Source organism: Ambystoma mexicanum, chromosome 1p, assembly GCF_040938575.1.
Source record: "Ambystoma mexicanum isolate Mex_15411 chromosome 1p, UKY_AmexF1_1, whole genome shotgun sequence".
Lineage (NCBI taxonomy): Eukaryota > Metazoa > Chordata > Amphibia > Caudata > Ambystomatidae > Ambystoma > Ambystoma mexicanum.
Genome location: NC_090921.1, coordinates 124370220 through 124390921, shown reverse-complemented (window position 1 = coordinate 124390921; position 20702 = coordinate 124370220). Strand labels below are relative to the sequence as shown.

At 47.4% G+C, this 20702-nt stretch overlaps 1 protein-coding gene across 2 annotated transcripts in view; it reads right to left on the bottom strand.

Annotated features, from left to right (window-relative positions):
* TFR2 (transferrin receptor 2) overlaps window positions 1–20702 on the bottom strand; it is a 281463-nt gene that overhangs the window by 179053 nt on the left and 81708 nt on the right. Inside the window, exon 1 of one of the 2 annotated variants that reach the window (XM_069644850.1) lies at window positions 13361–13510. The exons of the other annotated variant lie outside the window; for it this stretch is intronic. Coding sequence (XP_069500951.1) covers window positions 13361–13495 — 135 coding nt within the window. The 5' untranslated portion in view covers window positions 13496–13510. Of the gene's footprint in view, window positions 1–13360; window positions 13511–20702 lie in introns of those variants that run through there. 2 annotated transcript variants of the gene reach the window in all.

Below are 20702 nucleotides of genomic sequence, written 5' to 3'. Positions count from 1 at the left end.
AATATGGAAAAACCACGCTCCTGCCTACAAGGCCATTTACCTGCCTCCAACTGCCCAAGCTGCCTCCTACGAGCCATCTGCTGATGCCAGCCCACTGTGTGTGCCTGCTGCCAAAACAAGAAGTATGCACTGCCACAGTAGTGAACTATTTGCGTGTGAACCCACAAAAATATGAAGTTCACGCATCCGTCCCCACGAAAAGCATGTACAGTGCACTGTTGTCCTACCCAGACCTTTAACCCGATACTGAATGACAACGCTCAATGTCCAGCGCATGTCACGTAACTTACGCGCTTAGGGCCTTTCCTCTGATTACACACTAACGTGCTGTTTACGCATGTGCGGAGTCACTCTGTTTCCATCTGGCAGCGCAAAAGAATATGGAAAACCCACGCTCCTGCCTACAAGGCCATTTACATGCCTCCAACTGTCCAAGCTGCCTCCTACGAGCCATCTGCTGATGCCAGCCCACTCTGTGTGCCTGCTGCCCACATGCCCTGCATTTTGGTGCTTGCTCATCAGCCATTGCCAGTGATCCTGTCATTGTGACCACCTCTGCTGATCCTGAGGACTCCTGACTGCCATTCCACCGCTCCACAGCCCAGCCCCAGGACCACCTGGCCCACCCACACCTGCCTCAGGGGTTGCCATGTCTGAGTCTGACACCACACCATCTGAGGCAAGTGGCAACCCCCTGGCAGAGAGGCAGAGGGCTGTCAGCTTCTCACCCAGGGAAGTTGGCATCCTGGTAGAGCAAGTCCTGGGGCATCATGATGGGGCATCATGATGCCCTCTTCCACAGCCCATCGCAAGTTGGCAATGAAGGACGGAAGAAGATCTAGGGGGACATAGTGGGTGCCATCAATGTAGAGGAGCTGGCACCCCGCGACTACCATCATGTCCACAAGTGCTGGGAAGACTTCATGTCCAGGACCCACAACAAGGCCCGGTGCCTCATTAAGGCTGGTGATGATCGAGTGAGGTGCCGGGGCCGGTTGACCACCAACGAGATGTGGGTCCTGGAGCCTACCCAGTGCTGTACCCCCAGGTCTTGGAGTTGGTGCTCCTTCTGGAGTCGAATGGTTCATGTGTTCTTGTCCACCATTGAGCATGTGCATGTTGACATGTGGCTGGAGTGTGCACCTTGGCCTTATGTCTCGCATGCCTCCTGTACAGATGTCTGTGTGCATGTCCCTGACAGTGCTGCATGAGAGTCCATTCAAGCGTGTCCCACATCAATGGTGTCTGTGTTGCGCACCGGCATGTAACGATGCGCACATGTTTGCATACCTGTGTCTGGTCTGGGGCATATGAGAGGTGTGACGCATAGGTGCTTATGTCATCATCATGGACATGCATGGTGTACATGTGCGTGTGTCTGAGTAGTGAGTGTGTAACTGCCCAACACTCCGCACGTATGTTACTTGAGTTCTTGATTTGTGATTGCCTCACGCTGCCAATTTGCCCTTGAGTGCACTGTGACGTGATAGCTCCATGGCCTGCCTCATGACTGTCAGGTGATGTGTGTGAATGAGATGTGCATGTCCCATGATGTGTGTGAGCTGAATACAGAATTATGATCTTGTGTCAGTGCCTTGTCCATGGATGTGAATGTCTGTTGTGAATGATAGACATGTTTGTGAATGTGTGTGAATGGCACTTCCCTGTGTGTAGTGGAGGGTGATGATGGTTGTGACCTTTGACAGTACCACTGATGTACATTTGCATTGTGACAAACACACATACACACATATGTTCAGTAGCCTGATGTTTGTGTTCTATGTTTCCCTATCCACAGTGACGATGGAAGAAGAGGGCGGAGAAGGCGCTTTGGAGCACCGCAGCAGGGATGCCTCCACCAGGCACAGACGCAGGGCACAGTCCTCCTCCCAGGTACTGTCATCTTCCAGAGCGAGGAGACTGGTGCCGCGTCCATGACAATGGCCACAGCTGCTGAGGGGAGGCCCAAGAGTGTGAAGTTGGTCGTGGGCACCTCAGCAGTGGGAGGGACAGATGAGCCCACACAGGGGCAATCCTATGCAGAAGACAGTGGGGAGTCATCCAGGTTGGTGGTGGTGGAGGAGGAGGAGGAGGCCATATCAGCCCAGCACATGGGGCCCAGCAGGGGTGATGAGGTAGGTGTGAGTGGTGCAGTCCAGGATCAGGGGCCAGAGGCAGTGCAGGTCACCGTGGAGGGGCATGTGACTGATCTTGTCCCTGGAACTGCGACTGCCCCAGTATGCACCTGCGGGCATGCCTCAGGCCGGACCCCTCCGCAGGTGGCGGATGTATCCACGCAAACAGATCCTCCACTACCTGTGGATGAATCAATTTGTCACAGGGTGGAACTGTTGCTAGCCGTTGCTAGCCGGTATTGCGAGGCATACAGGCACCATTAGTGATGATGTGCAGGCTTCCAATCGGGGGCTTGCACATCATCACGATGAGGTCTATCGCCTCATTAACTGGCTAGCTCAGTTCCTGGTCACAAATCTGGTACATGTGCTGGCCACTGCTGCAAACCCCTCTTCCTTTTCCTCCTCTGTGCGCCAGTCCTCCTCCCTGCCATCTTCCGGCCCAGATACCACCCAGGCCCCCTATGTACCTGTCCCAACCCCGGCGGCCAGTCTGGTGGAGATCACATCCCTGCCACAGTCGGGAGTCGAAGGAGGATCAGCAGAGGTTATCACTACAGCGACAGGAGCTATGGCAAGGGAGGAAGTGCAGGCACCAAGAAGGAGGGCACGTGCATGACAGCCCCGGGTTGTATCATCATCCCGCAGGCTGTCCTTGTGGCGCAGGCACCAGGCATTTTGGCAGCAGCAGGCTCAGGAAAGGAGGCAACAGGACTCGGGCGTTCATCATCAGAGGGGCAGGTATCGGCCATCGGGCAGGAGACAAACGTGGACCTTACGACAAGGATGTCTTCCGCGTTGGAGCGTTTGGACCGCCAAAACGGGTAAGAGCGGCAGCGGGCACAGGAGAAGCAACTCACCATGGCCAGGGCGGAGAATTCACTGCGTCGGGCAGAGAGGCAGGTGGAGGTCCTCGAGGAGACTCGCAGGGAGTTTGAGAGGAGCATGAAGGAGTCCCTGCAATCCCTCGAGGGCGAAGCCGAGGCCCGCGTACTGAAAGTGGACGCAGTGTTCGATGACGCCCTGGCGGAGACTATGAGAGAGCATGGTGAGGAGATGGACTAGCCTGCTGCCTTTGTATATAGTTCTTTAGGAGTAGGTTTCATTTGTTTTTTTCTTTTTATTTGGAGTTCCTGGACTTTGCTCCGCATCTTGTATATAGTTATTTTTGTATTGTATTCTTAGGATTTTTCTACATGTTTTGGGACCATGGACCCTGGATCTTTGTAAATATTTGGATTTTAATTTGGAATGGTTTTCACATGATATGTTATTTCATTTGCACATACATTAATGGACAAGGACCACATTCTTGACTCTTTCATTTTTTACATCACATTGATTTTGGTTTTCACTTTATTTTGATTTTTCATTTGGTTCATGCATGTTTAATTTGTTGTTTTTACTGTGGGTGACTTAGATACATGTTTTTTAATATAATTTTTTGACATTGAAATCGAAGTGGTATCTGGTCTCAACGGTTTAGTGCATGTTTCACTTCTCCTTGACGCATTTGCGTGTCCCTGCTGTTCACCAATGTTGTTCATGTGTATGCACATGCATGCACGTGTGATGTTAGGATTCACATAACATAGGGAGCATGACTAATGGATGGGTGTTGAGGTGCACCAGGGGGATGCAGCGTGTGGTGGCATTTTAGTTGGCATGTGCTGCGTGGTTGTATGTTGGTCCAATGTGTTTTGGGGTGGGGGGCGGGGACATGTGGCAGGGCCTGCCTGCAGGTTGCGGTCACTGGTGGGGTTGGGGACATGAGGCGGGGCCTGCCTGCAGGTTGCTGTCACTGGTGGGGACATGTGGAGGGGCCTGCCTGCAGGTTGCCGTCTCTGTTGGGGGGTGGGGACATGAGGCGGGGCCTGCCTGCAGGTTGCCGTCACTGGTGGGGGGGTGGGGACATGAGGCGGGGCCTGCCTGCCGGTTGCCATCACAGGTGGGGGCATAAGGCGGGGCCTGCCTGCAGGGTATGGTCACGGGTGAAGGGGTGCCTGTGTGGTGTGGGCTGCCTGCGGGGTATGTTCATGGGTGATGGTGCTGTCCCATGTGGTGTGGGCTACCTGCGGAGTATGTTCACTAGTGATGGTGTGGGTCCCATGTAGTGTGGACTGCCTGCTGGGTATGGTCATGGGTGATGGTGGGGGTCCCATGTGGTGTGGGCTGTCTGCAGGGTGTGGTGATGGGGGAGCCATGTGGTGTGGGCTGCCTGTGGGGTATGTTCACGGGTGATGGTGGGGGTCCCATGTGGTGTGGGCTGCCTGCGGGGTATGTTCACAGGTGATGGTGGGGGTCCCATGTGGTGTGGGCTGCCTGCGGCGTATGGTCATGGGTGATGGTGGGGTTTCCATGTGGTGTGGGCTGCCTGCAGGGTGTGGTCACAGGTGATGGGTTGGCCATGCAGGGTATGTTCACGGGTGATGGTGGAAATCCCATTTGGTGTAGGCTGCCTGCGGGGTGTGGTCACGGGTGATGGGGGGCCATGTGGTATGGGCTGCCTGCGGGGTATGGTCCACTGCTGGGGTCTGGCTGTCCCGTGAGGAGGCATCTGCCTCCAGGGGAGTTGTGCATGTTTCACAGGGTACACGCAGGCCTTTCCACGTGATTTGGCTGGTGCGAGCGGGGTACGTAATTTCGCTGGGGCGCGGACGGGGTACACGCGGGCCTTCCCACGTGATTTAGCGAGTGGGGTACATGATTTTGCTGGGGTGTGGATGGGGTATGTGCGGGCCTTCCCACGCGATTTGGCTGGTGCGAGCGGGGTACGCGATTTTGCTAGGGTGCGGACGGGGTACGCATGGGCCTTTTCACGCGATTTGGCTGGTGCGAGCGGGTTACGCTCTGATATTTCATGCAATTACAATGGGGTGGATGTGTGCTGGGTCACGGATGGTGTGGGGCGTTGCGCCGTATTGGGCATTTCACTGTCTTTTGCCTGCGCATGGGGGTGTGTTGGGGCGTTGCTGGCGCTACTTGATGTTCATTGCGCCACGGTTACTGATGCCTCAGAAAATCCATGAATACGCGTGCCGTGCAATTGCTGGTTTGTGCCACAGCTGGTGCACGCATGGCACATGCTCCTTCTCGGCGTGCAGCACTTGTGCTGCTTCTGCGCTGGATTCTGTGAATTGGGCCCTAAATCTGAAGATTTAGCAACATTTGTAAATTATGTTTTCATGATCGTGTATATACTCTGATATATAATTTATACATATTATCAGTAGGATATGGTTGTACTGTATTTATCACAGTTTGTACAGTCAAGTGTGAAACGCATGAATTAATGTACAAACACACACTTTAATATTGTGACCATACTGTTTTGGAAAACATGTACACAATACATAATTGACATTTAAAGCATTACACAGTAACAGGTTTTGGATTGAACTGTTTTTTACATTTTGTATTATGCAAGAAAAGCACAAGATGCAAAAACTTTCAGTAAATTGTTTCTATGCTACAAACTTTCATAATTGTACATGTAGTTTGTTTTAAGATGTAACTTAAAATAAGAAAAGGAGCAGTTTTGAACCATGTAAGAGTTCACATTAGAGGTAGAATTTGATAGAACTTTTAATATTGTGAGACATAATGGTGCAGTGGTTAATGGAGCTGTGCCATAACAGGAGGTTATGAGTTCGAATCTTTCGTAGAGCATTTTAATTTTATTTTTAAAAAAAGGGAATAAAATTGACATTTCGTATTTTTATTTTTTAAAAGGAGGATTATAATTTGAAAAACGAAGAGACACCGTGACACCTGAAACCTTTTTTTGGGGGCATGGCATGTGACAGCTGCTAGTGGCACGTGTCACTTGTAGTGGTGACATGCAGTGGCACGTGCCACTGGCATATGACACATGCCATATTCGGCTCCAACCCCTACTGCATTCTCTTGTCATGTGGTGAAGGGTCACCAGGCTGCTTGTGGACAGTCCAGGGTCCCTATAATATTAGTGGGAATTATGCAAGGTCATAGAACCATTCCTTCATTGTGTGCATGGAATCCGCGGTTATGGGCAGTGCTGTGTGTGCTCCTGCATGGCGTGCACCTTCCTGGGTGATGATGAGCAAGAAGGTTGGCAGTGCCATTTGTGCACCGTGGCCACTGCATGTTGGAAAGGTGCCCTTTGCTAGGAAATGGGGGACGGCCATCAGATTCAATTGTAGGGGTATGGCTCTAAGTGTAAGCGTTTGGCTTTCACGCGCACCCTCAATGAGCGACACGACGTAATGACGCTGGCCCGCCCACACAATATGTTCTCAGGATGTGTGAGCTAGTTATGCCCTTTGTGGACAATATGGCTCTGTGCGTGGCCTCTCCTTCCTTCTTTGGGTGGACCTCTGCCACCTCAAACATTAGCTAAAGCTCGCCCAGTGGACAGCGGCAGTGCTCCAGCAGTCCGCATGGTGGTGTGTGTTGTGAGATGTTTGTGAAGAGGCGTTTTTTGTGGTGAACGACATGAAAGCTGCATTTCGCACCCTTTACCCGACAGCCACGACCACCTCCTTTTTTGCTGGCGATAACTTTGTAAGGCGTTCCATGTGTTTTTCTGCGTTGTCTTGCTTCCAAGACGAGTTTGTTACCGCTGAGCTATCCTACCCGTTCAGCACAAACAGCCCACCAGCTAGTGACTGATCTGTGCTTAGTCCTGTTGAGCCGGGACTAGAGATGTGTATCTGGGGCTGTCGATGCACCACTCTCTGGGGACACCAGAGGGTTTCAATTGCACACACCAGTGGCCCACGAGACACTGCATGGGCTCCAGGAGAAAAGCTAAACCCGTTGGATTATCCCAGAGCCTGCTGCATCAAGGCGAGGGTCACCGCCAGGGACAAATAACCATATAGTTCCCCGACCGAGCTCTAAATTCAGGGATGGCCATCCTACTCGCAGCGGCTAAGGGAAAAACCCTAAGGGAGGAAAAGGTTTCCAGTCCTAGCAGCTGACCTCTGAACCCTCACCACGTAGCATTTGCACCACACAGGAATACCAGGCTTTCAGGAAGACTCGCAGAACCTGACTTTTCCTACACCATGCTTTATTTGTTTATTTATTTATTTTATTGCGCATTTGTTAGGCGCCTATACCATGGAGTGAATGGAGGATAGCACAAGGGCAACGTGCTGGTCTTGGAAGCAAGATTACGCAGAGCAACAGAGGTTCGAATCCCATATATGCGCTTAGACACAAAACCCAGGTATTAAAAGCATTATGAAAAAAACAATAAAATAAATAAAAAACAAATTGTGCACAAAATGGCAGAAACAGTAACATACAGTCATGGTCCTACTAGGCCTTGTGGTATTCGGATGTGCAAGTGCAGTGGGAGAAATGATGGGTGAGGGGATTAGGGGGGAGAAGTGGGCAAGTGTTGGTGTTGGTGGGCGCGAGAGGGAAGTGCTAACGGGAGCCAGGGAGGAGAACCTCAGGCTAAGAGCTAGTGCAGGCAACTCCGAAGGGTGTGATGCAGAGCCATGCTCATCAGTTTAACAAACCGCTCGTCAGTACTCATATAGCCCAGGGCCATGGCCAGAAAGTCATTACGCAAACTACCCACTGGGAAAATAATGCACCTGGCCTGCAAACTAAATCGCCCCATGCTGACATCTCTTCCCAGCTTTCCTACCTACCAGCACACACAACTCAACTACACATGCGCATGCGCTGCTGCTCATTTCTATCGATTGTAGGTGCCCGATACAGCACAATGGCCAGCTATTGTAAGCTTGCCATGCTCCAGCATTGTTCATTGGTAAAGTGGTGGCAGGCTAATGCTACAAATCAGGCTGATAGTTGAAAATGTCTTCTCAAAATGGCTGCTCAGTAGGGCATATGGCAAAGACACCAGTTTGCATGAATTCGATAAGAGAGGTGGCGGTCTAAGCTGACACTTGATCTTCCTAAGTAGCGTATAGCAGAGTTTGTATAGTGTATTATACGGCAGGCTCCAGTTATTAAGAACTATGGGGAATTGGTTTTACAAATATCCCTCACAATCTTGCCTAGGTCAGTGGTGCATTTCTCATGATCCATTGTGGACCGGTCATTATTTGCTGAGCAATGCCCAGAGAATAATGCTAAAAGATCACCTATTGCCTCAGGAATTCTTCTGCTGCAGTTATTGGCCCAGAGTGCCCCCAGTTGCCCTTGCTGTCTGAGACAAGTAGCCTGCTTCCACAAAGAGAGAGTAAAGCACTGGGAGATGCCCTGTGCAGTGCCCTATTAAATTAAATATTAATTTTTAGATTCAGTCTTTTTCTTAAGGGGGCTTCTGGTGGAACATCTGGTTTCCTCCCTTCCAAGGTGCTTCAAAGGAGGTACTCTGGGGTGCCTTTGTGCCCTGTCTTGTATACTTCACTGGCTGGTGGCATCTCTTTGCAGGATTTTGGAAGGTTTCACGATATTACAGATGTTTTAGGTTCTGGAACAGAGGTTCTTTGCTGTCTCCATTAAATTGGCGACTTGGATTTGGTAGTCCAGGAACACTCTACAATGAGGCCGTGTTCGCCTGGTAAGAACGATATAAAGTATACGTGTAGAATTGTGGGACTGGCTGGAAAACTATGCCCATCTGAATAGTCTAAAAAAGTACCAGTCGGGGTCCCACTTGTTGTATACATTTAAGACACTGCAGCAGTACCTGAACCTTTGCCCCTCCCCCAGACTCAGACGTTTTATATTATTTCTGAGACTGAATCATTTGCCAGTATTATCAGTAACTGGGTCAACTGTTAACATACAATGGGTTCATCGATGGTGTAGGATATGTAAGCACAGGGATGTCATTGAAACTGCCAAACATGTATTGTCAGAATGCCCTAATTTAATGGAAATATACATTAGCTCATATGGTAGATATGTACATAGGTCTGATACGAGAAAAGATATGGCTTTTTGGGCCCAGTGCATTAACACAAGGAATATGAAGGTTTACAACTCAATGTATAATGTCTGGCAAAAGGTAGAAAAACTCCTGGAAATAACTATATAGTAGTGGACCGTTATATTTACTTTCCATATATTCATCCTGTAGAAAGATTGAGCTAGGCTAGCATGTAGATGTAATGTTGGAGTGTATATGCTTTAAATTGATTAATTAGCAAATTGCTTAAATATTGTAAATTTATGTTTCCTTTCCTTTTTTTTTAAATTATATTTTATATTGAATATTTCTATTTATATTTTACATTTACATTTACATTGTATATTTATGATAGTATTGATTTTGACAAAAATATGAATGTATGAACTGAGTTAGTTTCTCTTATTGAATGTGAAAATTTTATAACACATAAAATAAATGTATTATTATATGTTATATAGCCGGTAAATGGCTCAGCTGGTTGAGCATTCGCTGCTTCAATCTATGTGTGATCTGCAGGTCGCAGTTTCGAATCCTGGAAAGGTCAACTTAGCCTTTCATCCTTCTGAGGTCGATTAATGAGTACCAACTTCGGTTGGTCGATAAATGTATGTAAATGTTCTATGTAAACCGCTTTGGCATAAGTGCTATATACATTAGAAATAATTATCATTATACATGTGCATGGCCATCCCGAGGCTCCATGTTGGGATGTCAAGACAGTAATGATCCTCGGGTATTTAAATGGGTGTCTGGGATTCACTCCTGAATCCACATCCTGGGTTTTTGCCCAGGAAGAAGCCCACAGCTCACAGGATCGTGGGTGAAAAGATTATTGGCATGGAGAGGCTACAAAAAGCTCAAATAGGTCTGTGGGTTTGAATCCTTGACTCAACATTCCGACAAATTCAAATGTCCCCTTCTTTAAAGAATCCCTCGCAATTTCAACTAAAATGAGCTGTGCAGAAGAAAATAAAACATCTACAATTTGCCTGAAAAGGGCTCCCTTGATACAGTAAAACTGCGCACTCAGAAGTGGTGGAACAGTGGTCGGTCCTGCCCCCCACTGCTCGTCAACATGGTATTAGGCTTTATTTTTCTCATTTATAAATCATCCGTATCCTTGTACATGTCATATTTGCAGGGAAGAAAAAGCACATGGTGGGAAACGATTTTCGGGAGTGGAAGGAGTCTGGAATTGGACGTGGCTAGGGGAGATGGGAGGGACCATGGGTTGGTCGGGGGCAGGTTTAATCCAAAATGTAACCATGGCAGGGCCTAGTCGTCTTACATTTGAACAGTGCTATCCTAGATGAGGCAAAAACCTGGCAAGGACTTACCCACACTTAGGGAGCAGAAGAGGCTCAGCTAAGAAAATACATTTTGAGAAAAATATATGGATTGGCAGTTTGGAGTGGCTAAGCTGGAGATCTAGTATAGTCTCCATGTGCTAAAATAATAAGGGAAAAGAGCAGGGTTAGCAGACCTGGTAGCAATTCTTCGATCTATGTAGTCAATACCTGTTCACTTTAATATGTTTTCTTTAATGTGGGATACGCCAGACATGAAATGAAAACCAAATATTTTATTTCTTCAGAATGAAAAATGAGAGTCAGTGCTCATTTGGGCATGTTCAGTAGCCTGTTTCTAATTTGAAAACACTTGGTAGTTTGCATTGGCTGCAAAACATTGTCTTGAAAGTAAGACTGGGCATATGTGGAAGGGTTACTTAGAAAGAACAGCTGGGGTCTATGCTATGTAAGGATCCACTAAAAAAAGAGCCCTTTATCAGCTGTATTGAGATAAGTGAGATCCTGCCAAGGGCTGTTCTCAGTGTGGAAAAGGCCTTCGACAGGGTGAAATGGACTTAGCTTTTGGGTTTTTATAAAGAACGCGAGAGACGGCCCTTTTGTTGTGGCCAGATCCTTGCAGGCATATTAAGAATTCCCAAGGTTCATCTTTTTCCCAGAGCCATTTCTACGCTGAACCCACAGGTAGGTTACCCATATATTTTTTTCCACAGGACTATTTTCTGAGTTTCATGGGGAAAATTAGGGAGAAATAACATTAGCACATCACCTATCACATATCACCTATCACATGATACATTTGCATTATTTGCAGATCACGATCGTAGATATTTTCTAACTAATTAATTTAGAATAAGTAAAACAACACCAGCAATTGCAGGAAGTCCTAAAATCAGGATTTAAAAAATATTTAGATAAGAAAGAGATAATAGGACAGAAGAAGAAGTGTGTCTGAGGAGCTCAGTAATAAGTGAGTCAACGTCTGGAGATGTGGCCAACTGGTACACAGGTAGGTGATATGACAACAGTATGAGCAATGGAAGGGCACACTCCTGGGCAGGTGTTTTGGGTCTTGGGAGTATGCCATCTCTGCACCGGGCATCACAGCCACTCCGTGTTCCCGGAACCAGCCACAAACATGTTGAAGGATTATCAGACAATCATGTTGGGAGCACTCATCCCTTCTTCACAGCCCCCACAATACCTTGGCAATCTTGACAGAACACACATCCCTTCTCCACAGTCCCTGCTACCACACAGAACATATGAGACAGGAACACCCAGCCCTTCTCCACAGCCTGTGTCATACCCTGCCAGGCATATGGCAGAACAATTAGCACTCCTCCATATAACCTGCCCTCTACTCCATGTGATGCCAGGGCAGCTATGAGACAGAACACACACTTCTCCTTCACACAATATCTGTCAGGAGAGTCTCTGTAATACTATGGTGGATGTGAGAACGAACCCCTGCCCTTCTCCACAGTTCTTTCAATACCACAACAGATGTGAAATGGGACATGCTTCACTGCAATCATTTGACACTATGGCACATATGGAATAGTAACACTCAGCCTGTCTCCATAGCACCTGCCATACCATGGCAAATATAAGACAGACCACTTAGCCCTCTTCCACTTTTCCTGCCACATGGTCCCTTTTCTATTGAGGCAGCAAGGAGACCAAAAACGCAGCCCTGCTCCACAGCCTGTGTAATAACGGGGCAGATATATGGCATAATAGCCTTTCTCCACAATCCCTGCAAACAATGGTGGACATGAGAGTATTCATCCCTGTTCTGCAGTCCTTTCCATACTACTACAGATATGATAGAACCCCCAGGCCTCCTCCACAGTTCTTTTAATACCACAGAAGAGTGAAACAGGTAGTTTAGCCTTCACTCTAGCCCCTGTGATATGATATATGATGAGTCATTTATAACACGCCTGTACACAAGTGTTTCTAGGGGTGACAAGGACGGGAGGACAGAAGGAGGACAAAACAAAGATCGTACTAGGCCTTGTGTCATTCAGATCGTGCAAGTGCGTGGGGGGCGAGCGGGAAGAAGTGCCAGGGCGGAATTACGTGCATGACACATATGAAATAGGAACACTCAGCCGTCTCCACAGCTCCTGCCATACTATGGCAGATATGGGACGGAATACTCAGCCATCTTCCTCAGTACCTGCCCTTAGTCCCTGTGCTCCAGGGCAGCCACGAGACAGAACACACAGCCTTTCTCCACAGCCCCAGCCCCATCAATGCAGGCCTGTGGCATCACTAGCAGCCCCTCTACACAGTCCCTGCGATACAACGGTGGATATGAGAGCACTCATCCCTGCTTTTGGGCATATACAGAAGAGCACACAGGTCTGTGCCACAGTCCTTTACATTCTACAGCAGACGTGAAATGGGGCCTCCAGCCCTTGACCACAGCCCCTGTAATTGGCAGAAAAGTCGAGGAATGGTCAACCATACTCCCGAGCCCCTGCAATAACGTGTCAGTCATGCGTAAGATACAAGCCTGCCGATATTCTGACAGATATGTGCCAGGCAACTCAGCCTTCGTGTACAGTCCCTGTTATTCCACAGAAGAGACATAAAAAGTAGCATCTAACCTTGAATCCGTCTGTAAGAAGGAAAGGGTGGGGGAAGAAAGGGCGAGAGAAGGAAGAGGCGAAAGGAGGAAGCAGCGAAATAAGGACATTGAGAAAAGGAGACGAGTGAAAGAAGCAAAGTGCGAGAAGAAGAGAAAGGATGCAGAGACGGGGCAATTGCGGGAGAAGAGGGGGCAGTAAAGGTCAATCATTAGAAGGCAGACAAGGATGGGGCAACAGGGGAAGGAGTGGTTAAATATTGAACAAAGAGAGGATGGTAAGATTATGAGAGGGAAGCAGGCGACCAGGAAGACGGGAAACATGAGAGGGGAATGGTAAGAACAGGGACGAGTGGAAGGGAAAGAGACGGTAAGAGGGCATGGGGAGCAGGGACAAAAGAGAGGGCGCAGAAAGACCCCCAGAAAGAGGCCTGCTGCTTACCGGGCCTGAGAAGAGCGACCTCACGGATTCCATGCCCCTTCCCTCGCAGTGCGCACTCAAAAGAGACCGGCAGCCTGCACTCAGGGGACACCAGGCGTTGTGAGTGGGCCGGCCCAGCTTATCAGCGCCCACCATGCCGCCCCACGCCCACGCCCACGCCCGGCCTCTGGGGATTCGTTACTGCTCCCCTTTTCTATGGAAGCCCAGCTGCCTTTGCCGCATTTATGTGTGTAACGGTGTATAAATAAAGGAGCGTTGCTTTTATTCTGTCCACCTCTCCTCCTTGGAGTGTCTTTCTTAATGTGTTTGTGTGTAGGGGGCACCGAGGATAACATGTCAAGGTGCCTAACCCTTCACATGTTGGGAGAGGCGCTAACTTCAGAGCCTGTGGGGGGAGGGGCAAACTTTTATTTTCTATGTAACTCATTTATGCATTCTAATGATACTATTCTAGTGCATCTTCAATGTTACAAGCAGTTAACTCTCTCCTTTAAGCCTGAAAGCACCCACTTAAGGAGTGCTGTGAGAATGAGCTGTCTCCTGTGCCCTCTCCACCCTTCCAATCACTCCCCTGGCATGCAAGTACTAAGCCCCCATCACGATTGCCTAAAAAAGTATGCATATGAATGCAGGTGCCAACAGTGAAATGCTTTATATAAGTAATTGCAGGGCCTTTGTTGACAGTGAAGGACCGGCACCTTCAACATCTGTGTAATGTTCTATCTGGCCACGGCTCTTTAGGTCAGACAGGTCGAGTCAACATAGTCCAACATCGTACTGTGTTTGGGAGGAACGGGGGTGGGGCCGGATCTGCTGAATGGCGTTGCGCCACTGAGTCTCGGGATGTTATTTACACCCCCAATGCTCTTTTTTTTTAACCATAACCAGAGAGGGACAAGGCTATATATATATATATATATATATATATATATATATATAATTACTTCTAATAATGATAATAGCGGATTTTTGAGTGGGGAGAAGCATCGGTACACGAGTCACGTGTTGGTCTGAAACCAGGACTATCCTTTTCAAATGCAGCAGCTGAGAAATATGAAAAACCTATGAGGGGTTGTTGATACTTTCCCCATCCATATATCTCTTTTAATGCCATTAATGTCATTTTAACAGTATCTAGACTACCGATTCCCTTTTGACATCACCGAACAAAAGCACAACGTTTTGGAATGTATGCATTTGCCCCAGGACTTGGGCAGTCAGTCAGTAAGTGATATGCGGATTAATGCTTCCTGATCCTCCCTCCCTTCTAACCTTTCTCCCCATCCTGGTCTCTAGCCTCTCCCTTTCTTTCTGCACTCTGTAATTTCCAGTCCATCCATGTGCATGTCACCTCCACTTCCTCTGCCCGCCTCCCTCCTTCTCTTCCTCACTTCCTGTCTGCCTAAAATGCATGCCACGTGCGCATTCCGTCGTGCTCCTCTTCACTAGTGATGTAGTAATGTTACTTTTACTGTGACGAGTCGCACGGTATGTTGCACGGAAAGTGCACGACACCGACATTTTACCATTTCCCTTCCTCTCTGTTCCTCGTCACAGTATCGGTTCCATGTGATCATCTCCATGCAAAAACATCGCCATGCAAACAATTTGCCGAAAAAATTGCTGTTTTTTTCAGAGACATTATTACATGGAATATGCTAGGAACACCCCAGCAACCTCTGCTCCCCCTGTGCCTATATATATGGTCACCTATCTAATGTCACCACAATCTTTTCCCAGTGACATTATGTACGACAATCATATCTATAGGGACATTATTACCTAATACCCACAGTACTTGATAATCTGAAGCACGCTCGTTTTGCTCCCCCAGGGACGTCATTTCACGAACGTGCCAGGGTTAGTGAAAGTGACATCACATGACCCTTGACCTCTAATGAACTCACAGGAAGTGATGTCAATTGAACCCATCATGGAGTGATATGCATGTCACACAAGAATGGATCACCATATGTATCGTTAATATCACCCAACCTGTGTTGGTACTCATTTATTAACTTCATCAGGATGAAAGACTGAGTTGACCTTGCCGGGAGTCGAACCTGAAACCTGCAGATTACACACACATTGCAGCAGCGAGTGCTCAACCCGCTGAGCTACCTTACTCGCTATAGCTCTCAGAAAACCAGCCACTTCAGAAATAAAGAGCCACATGTTGGTGGCCACAGCCCAGAACCCCCAATTTAAATGTTTTTTTTAGGGGTAGCAAGGGAGACCTCAGAGTTCTCAGTTGCGACCCCTGGTGTGCCCTAAACGATGTCCCTGGCTCCTACCCACATCTCCCAATCCCGTGTGCATTTCGTTTCTCCCATGAGGCCCACCCACATTCAGTTATGAGGCAGCCACCAGGCCCTAAATAGTCCGTGTTCTTTGTTCTGGACAGCGCTGGACCCTACCTCTAAGGGCAGCCCTACTGTCAGACAGTTTTGGGTCTCCGTCAAATGTGGCCTTCCCCTCATCCAGGCTAGGCGGAAGCAGTTTTTTGTTGTTGTTGTTGTGGATATGGTTTTTCTAAACAGAAACCTTACACGACAACAGAATACAATAAGTGCAACGGAAAGAAAGCACAGTTCAATAAAAACACAACGACGAATAGCTTAAAAACACACACAGCAGTTCTTACTCCATCAGTTGTCCTGTCCCAAATGGACAGGGATGCTCAGTCTGGGGCAGGGCAATCTGCCAGGCTGAGGGAAGGGGAAGGGGTGCGGGGGTAAACTTCAAAACATATGTAGGACCGTGGTCGAGGCATAGCCTTCCACAGTTGTGGTTCTTCAGGGATAAGCAGATCAGTCAGTTGCGCGTAGCGCCCTGCGGGATGTTCCGCCACACTAAGCGCTTGACTAGCCTTAATAAGGCTTTCACTGAGTACGCAGCATACTGGTGTCCAGTGGTTGCAGTGGTGGCCTTATGCCAGGGTCGGGTGAGTTTGTTTCTTGGGTACCCGGTAGATTGGCAGTAGTGGGACGAGTGAGAGGGACATGGGGGAATGAAGATTACCTGTAAACAAAGCCGTTTTTCACTCACAAACAGGGAAACGTTCTGTAATGAAGTGACATGCTCCGTGGCACCCACGCACTGGCTCTGGCTCTGGGCCCACCATTTTAACCTCAGAGCCCCAGAGCCCCCAGCCCAGCCTTCATGAACCCCTCCCCCTGATCAAGGCCAGCCGGTGAGTGTCCAAAGGTCCCTTTGACCAGTTGCTAGAGATTACAGGCACGCCAGCGGGAGCAGAGCAAACTGAGTAGATAAAGACCATGAAAGGGGACACAATTCAGGCCAGTGACTGGGCCAACACCATTGCCAAATTCTGGAAAATTGAAGAAAACAGAGTACATTTATCATGATCGGTTTGCCTGACCATCTTACCAAAGGGTAGCGAGGGCTGGAAATTGCTGGGCACGGTTCAAGTTCTATAAAAAAAAGGTGCTTGGCTCTGACGTACAGCAAGTGACGTCACAGGGCGTGAACTTATCCTAAAGTGAAATATGCACATTTCATTTAATTTTTCTTTAAAACACACGGGTGGACGTCGTTCACCTGCATTTAACCTCGGTTTGTGTGACCTGCTGGCGGGTGGTGCATGTGTTCACTGGGAAAGAAAGGTTAAACTTTGCTCTCTACGAGCAAGAAAGCAATGGGGGGCTGCATCGTAGGCCCACTGGTGCGGGAGCCGAAGAATATGCGTCACACCAGTATTCACTGGTGCCCCAAACTGCTTTCCTTCCAGCAGGGCAAGCCCTTTATTAGCATTACGCCACACGTCAACGCGCAGGCGGGATGTGAGGCAGATATAACACACTCCATCCGCTTCCGGCACTACTTCTCTTTCAGGTTTCTGACGCAGCGATTTAAGACAGACCTTGTGGATCAGCCTCTTTTGAGAACACAGGCAATTACGGAGCCTCCACTAGTTTTGCTGTGAGGGGCATGCTTGCCACTGCTAGGCCCTCATTGCGCTGGGGGCTGTTGTTGTGGCCTGGCAAAGATGCAGTAATAAGCTTTATTTTTCATAAAGTATACAGACTGACCAGTATAAGTCTGTATTTGCCAATATAACGTTCCCCAAGTTTATGTGGATCTATCCCTGTATGCAGGAGCAGCGTTGCGGGTGCGACCGATCTCCTCACTGACCCGCTCTCTCTCTGCGTTCTCCATGGCGTGTCTCCGCTCAGACAAAGTCTTGCGACACCCAACCGGTGTACTGTGGCACCTGCAAATACCTTGGGTTGGTGTTTGGGTTTCGTTCAAAGGGCAGCATGGTCAAATCTGATCCAGAATCCGCCATCACTCTGGTTTCATCTCCATCTACCTTGATCAGGACGGGAGGTTCTCTCTTCTGGCTTTCGTACTGTTCACCTTGAGGATTGTGGACCGATCATCTTCCACCGACTCGTCTTCTGCCGTTTCTTCCAATCACACGCCGTGGCAAAGTGTCCAATTTTCGTGAAGTTGGTGAATTCTTTGCCTCTGGCGAGATGTTGGCTGCTCGCACATCTGTGCAATCTCTGAGGTTCTCTCTGTCTCTCTCTTCTCTGGTGTCATTCTCTGACCTTTCTCTGTTCCCTCGATATTGAAGGGCATGCACCTCCAAACTCTGCACACCTCCCGCCATTTCTTTGCGTCCACATGTAGTCTTCTCTACCACTCTGGGGATCTGATTGGCTTTGTCTAACTGTAGTTCTTTTTCTAATATATAACTGTCTTACACTTTCCTGCTATTTGTGTGCACCACTAGTATGTTGCATATCATATTTTCCGTGTTGTTCCCAAACTCACATAATCGTGCCATTTCTCACAGTCTTGTGACATAGTCGTTGTGATGAAGTCACGTTGTGTGATGGCAACATTCTGCCGTTGCGCGTTGTAACAAATAAAGGGGGCCATCCTGTAACGTGCCAGTACGCGCAGGGCGCCCTGTAAGAACAGTCGTCTACAGGCTCAGCATTCACCTGCTTCCTGGTCTAAAATTGTATTCTGTGTAGTGCTGTGTTCTCCTTGTTGGAGAATCTCGTAACTATCCTCCTGATAGCTTCCATATATACATCATCTTACACATCCTCGACTGGCTGAGGCTTCGATCCGGCAAAATCTTCTCTGCCATCCCATTCCCATTGCGTTCAGCAGCATGGCCTTCTATCTTCCGGGGGCTTTATCTGCCCCTCTAAAAGCATCCACTTACTTAGTAAATAGTGGTTCTCACTGGGGCCATAGAATCACTGGTCTACCTGGCGTCTGTAGAAACGCTGGTGGTGGCGTTGCTTCTTGCATGCTTTTTCTCGAGCTTTCTGTGTGGCCACGGGTCTGATCCCATCCTTGTTGCCAATTATATTTTGACTTGTCAAGGATGAGCCTTTCACAGGATTTCAGTAATAATCTTTCTTTCTAATAAGATATAACTATTTAGAGGCTGGACAGTTAAATGCACTGTTTTATTGTAATAAGTCTGTATTTGACAGTATAACATTCACCAAGTCTATGGATCCATCCCTGTATGTAGGAGGAGCCCTAAGGGTACAACCGTTATCTTGACAGATGCACTCACGCTCTCTGCATTCTTTGCGGCGCAAGGCCACTTGTGCAGACGGGCCCAAGTCACAGAAGTTTTTTATAATGGCAAAACCACATTGGAAAACACTCCGTGAATCAGGGCCAAAGTCTCACGAGAGCACGGCCAGAGCTGCTCTTGAGATACTAGTGCTGCACAGCTGCCTCATTGTAAAGGGTGGGGCTGATCTGCGATTTCTAGAAGACTGTGGTCTGACATGCTATATAACTTGCCATTTTATTATAGAAAGACATACATGCATTGGGAACTGTGAGCATACACATTATCAATCCTAAAACAGTCTTTTGGCTGCATATCTTTACTACCAACACATGAAGATGGATGAGATCCGACATATTGGGTTTATAAGACATACACTTTTTTAGTTCATATTTTTGGTTAATACTTTTGGCGGGCGTGAGAGTTTGGTATATTTTCTTTCAAACAATGCGATCTATGAGGAATGGCTGCTGAATGGGTATGATGGTGGCTGAACCTGCATTGGGAAACGCGGGAGAGCAACATTTATATAAAACTGTTTCATAGTAATCCGACGGGAGTGGGTGGTTGAAACATTTGTGGGATGCTCTTCGAATTGTTGGTTGGGATACCCTGATACCTTGCAGTTTCGAAAGTGGGTTTACATGTATGAGCACATATTGTCTTTATGTGACTAGGGGTCTCAATTGCAAACAAACAATGAATAAATGCTACATATGTTATTAAACTTCTTTGGGCAGAAGTGGTTTCAAATTGGCACAATATTATCCTTCTCTAAATATTTCGCTGGTAACACGAACAATATATCATACTGATTGGGAAAGGAATTAGGATGTTTTGGTTGGGCATATTATTGGACGACAAATACACATTAAAGGGTTTATTATTGAAATTTAGGGAGGGAGTCTATGATATTTTGAGAATATGCATAATATTAGAGATGGATTTGATAGTGGGTGGGGAAAGGTTAATATATACAGCTGAATGGATGAGGAGACTTAGAGTGTAAACATTCACTGTAAGATATGGCATTCGGATTGGATGGTGGGAGGTTAGAAAGATTTGGGATTGTGAATGACTTTTGTAACATAGTTTTTGAAATATAGGGATGCAGTAAGAGAAGAAATGTGGATGAATTTCGTTCTGTTAATGGACACCGTTGATCGGGAGTCTAAGGTCTAGAACACAGTTTGACAATTCGGGAGAATACTCTTAGATGGTTCTGTGTGACATAGGTCAAATCTTTTGCAGATTTCTTTTCTTTTCTTTCTTTTTTGTTGTTGTAATGTACTGTCTCTGTTTGTTTTATGTGTTGGTTGTATGTTGTAAGGTGGAAGCATGCATAATGGAGAGCAGTGTAAATAGGATGCACATGAGGATTTCACATATTAACAAGAGATTATTCACTGACAGATGTGTGAACAGAGATATTTACTTAGCTCATGTTGGTTTGCAAATATGTAAGGTGTTAGTGATATAATGGGTGATTTAACGTTTGTGTCTTGGAATGTTAAGGGTCTAAATTGCCCCAAGAAAAGGAAAACAGTGATGGCTAGATTATGGAGAACAAAGGCGGATGTAGTGCTTTTACAAGAAACTCACTTATTGCATGAATCTAGGAAATATCTGACCAACAATAAGTATCTTCGTGAGATATCAAATTGTTATGTTTCAAAATCAAGGAGAGTTAGTGTCCTCTTTAAGAAGGGACTTATTTTTAAGATTGAGAAAGGGGTAAATGGATGGAGAAGGTAGGATACTTTTAGTTGACAT